General features: G+C 53.8%; 1 protein-coding gene across 1 annotated transcript in view; it reads right to left on the bottom strand.

Annotated features, from left to right (window-relative positions):
* UBE3A (ubiquitin protein ligase E3A) overlaps positions 1–5,823 on the bottom strand; it is a 56,127-nt gene that overhangs the window by 34,564 nt on the left and 15,740 nt on the right. The window contains exons 3-4 of the mRNA XM_006907081.3: positions 4,319–4,438; positions 1,200–1,244 (exon numbers count right to left, since the gene is read on the bottom strand). Coding sequence (XP_006907143.1) covers positions 1,200–1,244; positions 4,319–4,338 — 65 coding nt within the window. The 5' untranslated portion in view covers positions 4,339–4,438. The remainder of the gene's footprint in view (positions 1–1,199; positions 1,245–4,318; positions 4,439–5,823) is intronic.

Below are 5,823 nucleotides of genomic sequence, written 5' to 3'. Positions count from 1 at the left end.
GAGAATCACACCCACGGTGGCTTCTCGGAGTCGCGACGTACATCAGCGCTTTAAAGAGCGTCAGCTCTTTCTGGTAAAGAAACCGGCTGTTTCAGTCAATTAGCCGAGCTCGTTCGGCGGCCCAGCCCCTTTCTCCAGAAGCACCGGGCACGACCTCCAAGGGCACAGAAGCCGCGGCGTCGTGGCCGGGACCAGCCTGCTGGGAGAGCTGGGGTGTGGGCGCCATGCCTGCGCCCCCGATCCCCTGGATGCGGTGACAGCACGGGGCTCTGCTCTCGGTCTAGGGCGGCCCGCCCCGCAGCCCGCTCCGGCCCTCCGGCCCCGGAACCTCGCCGGCCGTCACCGCGTCGCCCCCTTCAGCATGCTCGGTTCTCACGACGAACCGCTGGCATCTCCCGCCTCGCTTTCTGAACGGTTTTCCTACATCCACACAACTGCGCGTGAACGCCTGCCGCCCCGCCGCCCAAGGGACCGGAGAGACGCGTCCCCCGAGGTCGCCAGCCCACCCAGGGGGCTCCGCTGGCCCGCGGCCCCTCCTCCCAGGTCTGGCCCCCTCCTCCTCGGCCTGTCCCTAGCCCACGTCCCCAACACCCTCGGCCGCCTGCCCCCGACACCCGCTCTGCTCCTGCCGGGAACCCTCCCAGTCGCACTGCGACGTTCGACCTGGCCTTTCCGGGGCCACCCGAGGCCCTGCCACCCGGGCGAGCTTCCTCACGCCGAGTCCCTGGCCCTCCGTGACGTTCCCGGGGTGTCCCTGGCAGCCTTCTGCCACAATGACGGCACTCTGCTCCTGTGCCTTTCCCACGGGGCACACCGTGCACTTCCGTGGGCCAGCGGCCACGCCGCCACACACATCCCTAACGCACGCGCAGCGCCCGACGCCTCGCACACGTGGCTCCTAACAAACGGCAGCGAGACCAAACTCCTTCCCCGTCGGCCTACGCCCCGCAGCTGCCCCGGGAGCAGACAGGAGGATCGGGGAGCACAGACCTCTGTCGGGAAGCACGAGTCCAGTGACCCGCCGGGCACAGAGGAGCTCGTATGGCGGGAAACAGCAGATACGTCCCCGGCTTCCAATTAATTTCTTAAGCGTGACTCTCTTAACTGAATGCTAGTTTCAAGTGTGATAATGATAATGCCATTTAACGCGATCTAGGGCAGCGTCAAAGGCCGCACGGCCTCCGCCAAGTCGCACTTACATTCGGCTCGCTTCGACGTCGTCACACTGAGGTTCTCCTGGCGATCTGCAAAATGCAATTGAGGACAGTTAAGCGAAATATTCCACATTCCGAAAAGGAGCAGACGTTATTTGGGAGGACAAATATGAAAACAAGATTTAATCGTTAACAGTTTTAAGTGTAATTAAAGTCTTCACCACGAAACAAAGGGTTGGATCAGACTGCCATGGGGAACACGTTATGAGGGCCGGGCTAACGAAAAACAGCATTTTTGTTAGGAAGGAAACTGTAAATACCAACATACAAACCAGCATCATACATCATAATTATTCGCAAAGTCGAATATCTGTAATAAAACACTCAACGATGACTCTTTCTACAGCCAAGGAGCGGTTAGCCACAAGGTCGAAGGCCCCGAACTTTAGATCAGGTGTCAGCAATGACTGCCTGGGGTGACACACCGCAGGGCCCGGCCGGCTGCCTTCATCGTAAGTGGCTCAGCCGCACTGGCTGCCGCGCGGTGCGGTTGTGTCTCCTTTTTTGGTGGAGCGGAGTTGGGGGCCTGGCGGACCCCTGGCCCGCCCGCCCGCCCGGACACTTACTATCTGGCCCTTTAAGGAGAAGTCCGCTTATCGCAGCTCTAGGTAACAGACTTAAACCTCACAGCCTTCGTGAATTTCGAGGCCCTGGAGTCAGATTTACCATTCTGATCGTGAGCATCTGGGTTCAAGAGTGAACTGAGCTTTCTCTGAAAACACACTGGCAGGGTGTGCCACCTGCCAGAGTGGGCCGCCCTGGGGTGTCACGATCTTGCTGTGGAAAGCTGGGAGCCGACCCCAGTTATAAACAACTGCCAGTCGCTTTCTGTCGGTTTTAAATGTACCGCTATCTTACGTAAGAAGATTCAGAATTCTAAGGCGCTGAGAACCCTTCCCCACAACCCCATTTTGGGGCATGACCCAAAACTGCCTATCCTTACACCATGCTGTTAAAAAAATTAATCCCCGCTACGCTATTCACGTTTATAAACAGTATCAGTCAACGTATATTGAGGCACATTAACGTAATACTGATTTCTAACGTTTTTAAATTCTCAAAATAGGTAAAATAATGTTTTAGACGTCCAAAGCTAAATGTTCGAAGTGACGTTACAAGAACTTGATTTATGAGTTTATCACTGACGTGAGAATTCAAATTTTGAACAATGAAAGAATCTTAAAATCAGAGACACAAGCAAAAAACAAGCTTTCCACATCTCTTGGCTTTTCAAGAACTCACTTCTTCACCTTCTAAACTTCGCAAACTACCCCTCGCTGCGGTCCAGAGTCCAAGAACACAAACGGAAACAAACAAAAAAGGCTCCGGCAGCTCAAGCGTTTATTTTAGACCCTCGCTGCAGTACGTTTACATTTTCGATTTCACACAAAATTATAAGAGAACTAAAAACTGGGGCATGCCGGAGGTGGCAGGGACTTGGCAGCGACACCAAGGCGAATCCCCCAGGGAGCAAGCCCATCACCTTTGTGACACACCTGCTCGCCACCAGCCCTGTGGGTGAGTGCCCCGCGCCTGCGTCCCAACCCGTCTCTCTCAGCCAGAAGAGCTAAGAACTGCCGCCAGCCCCCGCCAGCTGACTCATTTCTACAAGTGCGACCCTCCGGCGTCGCATGTCACACTACGTGAAGAGGCGGAGCAGGCTTGCGAAACAAAAAATAAACCTGCGGGCACTGAGCGAGAGAGGCAGATTAGCAGCTTTCAAACACGTAGGCAGCAAAACTTTCAAAATTAACAGGGAAAGACGAGGACGCAATGGCAGGGAAATTAAAACGTGACCGTGGAAAGGGGAGACCCAGGCAGAAGGCGAACGAGCCCGGGCCCGAGCAGCAGGTTGTGCCACTGCCGTGAAGCCTGAGAGTCCGCGAGAGACGGAGGGTAGAACCGCACCAGCGACAGCTGCGCCCCCCGCCCCGTCTGCTCCCCACGCAAGAGAACACGCGAATGCGAGCATCGAAACGTCACCGGACCGTGCTAAACACACCGATGCCATTCGACAGCGACACACGTTAAAGCGGGCTACTAAAAACCACGACAGTCAAGCCACGTCCTTCAAACTGATTCAGTCTAGAAGGACGAAATAAAAGACTGCAAGATTATAACTCTTAAAGCTGGGTCTACCTGGCTCTCTGACACTGGTCAGCACAAGCTGTTTTTACTCAAAATGGAAACTTTTTTTTTTTAACCAAGAGAAAAGCGAATATACACAGAGGCAGCAGAAACACTTCCTGTGCCGCAGTGAGTAACAGTACCTGAGTAACAGCACCTATCTGAATAAGTTTCCACTCACTCTGCTTATATTTCTACGTTCTAAATAATTTACCAAAAAAAAAATGCCAAAGTTAAGATTCCAAACTCTCAACCTATGAATATCGAACACCTACAAATCGTTCCCGACTCTATTTCAGCTCTAACAAGTCTCTCTTCTTCACTGTCGAGTTTTTGCAAGTGAGGGTCCAAAACATGCTCACAACTTTACCAAATCCAGGAGACGTAAACAAAGGAAGAACAAGAAGGGCTGACTCAGGTTAAGCTACACTTCGTCAGAAAAACAAATCGGAAATGAAAACGTGAACCTAAAACAATAACCAAGTAACATTAGAACATAAACAATAAACCTTGGAAGAGCCTCAGTTTCGGGTCTGGATTTGGACTGCAGAAAACGTGACCTCAAACCCAGCCCATCTGAATGCTGCGGCCGGGGCGGGCCGGTCCACTGGGGGTGACTCCACCCAGCCCGAGCCACCGCCACCTCCCCCGCGAGCCCTGGGGCAGGCCCATGAACTAGTTTTCTTAACGCTGTGAAAACCACTAGCAGCGTCCAGTGAAAACTCCCCATACGTACACGACATACTTTCGAACGCATGTTAAAATGTTTTCAGTTTTTTAGTTCACTGTGGTTCTTGAGAAACGTTCCTGTGTGCTCATTCGGACAGACCCGGGGCAGGCAGCATGGAACAGCTCGGGAAGGAGTCACACGGAGGCCGGCCCACCCCGGGACGCCGTCCGTCCCCTCGCTTCTCACTGCACGTGGTCGCTCTACAACGACAGCCTTTAAAGGCTGTAAAATAACATTCGAAAATTACCTTTTACAAGCTGTGGCCATGCGTTGACATCAGGGTGATCACAGCTTTGAGTCACTGATTAAAAACAGGTTGTCACACCAGTCTAGCTGCTAACTTGATCTGAGCGTAGATTTAATAACTCTAATAAATTAAACAAATCTTTAGTTAGAACACTTTAATATATAAACCCGATTCACTGCTCAAAAAATAATCTTCAAAGCTTTGAATTAGGTGTCAATACAACATTCGTAAGAAGAATAATTGTAGAAACGCTTTTAAGAACTTTTTCCAGCATTTTTTTTCTTTAAGTAATCGCTTCACTTGAGACAATGCGATCATGATCTCTTCTACTTTGACAGAGTGTCGCAGTTCACAGGGTGCCCTGGGCCTCAGCGTCTGGTCTGGTCTGGTCTGGTCTGATCAGGGCAGATACTGGGCCAGGAATTAAAGAAACAAACAAGCACCCTCAGAGTGAGTAACTGACTTGCCCATAATCTCAGAATTAGTGGTGAAGCCAAGAGTCAAGCCCAGACCTACTAACTTTCTATCCCGGGTCAGAATTTTGTGATTCGTTTAGTTTTTGCTGTGCAGTTTGATGACTTTAACATGTGTAAACGAGTAAAGATTCAGAACGTGGACTGGGACCCCACAATTATGGCATTATTTAAATGGGATGAAGAGTTTTCCAGGCAGCGTTATGGAAGTTATATTTGTACATACAGGGACACACACGCACACACACGTGCACACGCACACTCTATAGTTAAGCAGGGTAACCTAACATCAGCCCAAACCCTCACGAAAACGTGTTCTTTCTCAGCCCCAAACCCACTGACAATTACCCTGCGTGAAATGGCAAAACACGAGAACATTCCCTCTCCCTCACCTGGCTTCGCTGGTCCCCTCACGCCGCCGTGGCCGGCCCTCCCTGCCTGTCCCTGTTCACACGCGGCGGGCGGCCCAACCGTGCTGCAGTCTGGCAGAGGCGCACGCCTGAGCGACCCCTGCGTCAGGGCTGGCTTCCTGCCCCGGCTCCGTCCCTGACGGTCCCCACCCGAGTGCGTTCCCAGGCCACAGGCCACAGCTGCAGGGACGAGGGAGGCGGGAGGGAGAAGGGCCCTGGACAGTGAGCACCTCCAGAGTGGCTGAGACCACCGTGGGAGGCGGCCGCAGCACGGACCCCCACCCTGGCCGGGACCCGCCATCCCTGGAAGAGGAGCTCCACCCCCCACCCCAGAAGAGCCGAGAGCATTCCTGAGGTCACGTGGGGGAGAGGCGCCGCCGCCCGCGACCGATGCCGGCCCCTCTCGGGCCCTGACACCGACAGCGCTTGGGTTTCGAAGGCCCAAGCAAGTCCGACCTCCCGACGTGTAAAGTCACAGACGAGAGGCCGAAATGCCTTCTGCTGCGACGGCGCAGGAACTGCACGGCTCGCGCTCACCGCCGCCGGTCCTCCCGCTCACGATGGTCCTCCCACTCCCTCACTACAGTCCTCCCGCTCACGCCGCCGGTCCTCCCGCCTGCCC

Source organism: Pteropus alecto, unplaced genomic scaffold, assembly GCF_000325575.1.
Source record: "Pteropus alecto unplaced genomic scaffold, ASM32557v1 scaffold102, whole genome shotgun sequence".
NCBI lineage: Eukaryota > Metazoa > Chordata > Mammalia > Chiroptera > Pteropodidae > Pteropus > Pteropus alecto.
The sequence above is the reverse complement of the archived record's forward strand: the minus strand, read 5'-3'. Positions and strand labels throughout refer to the sequence as shown.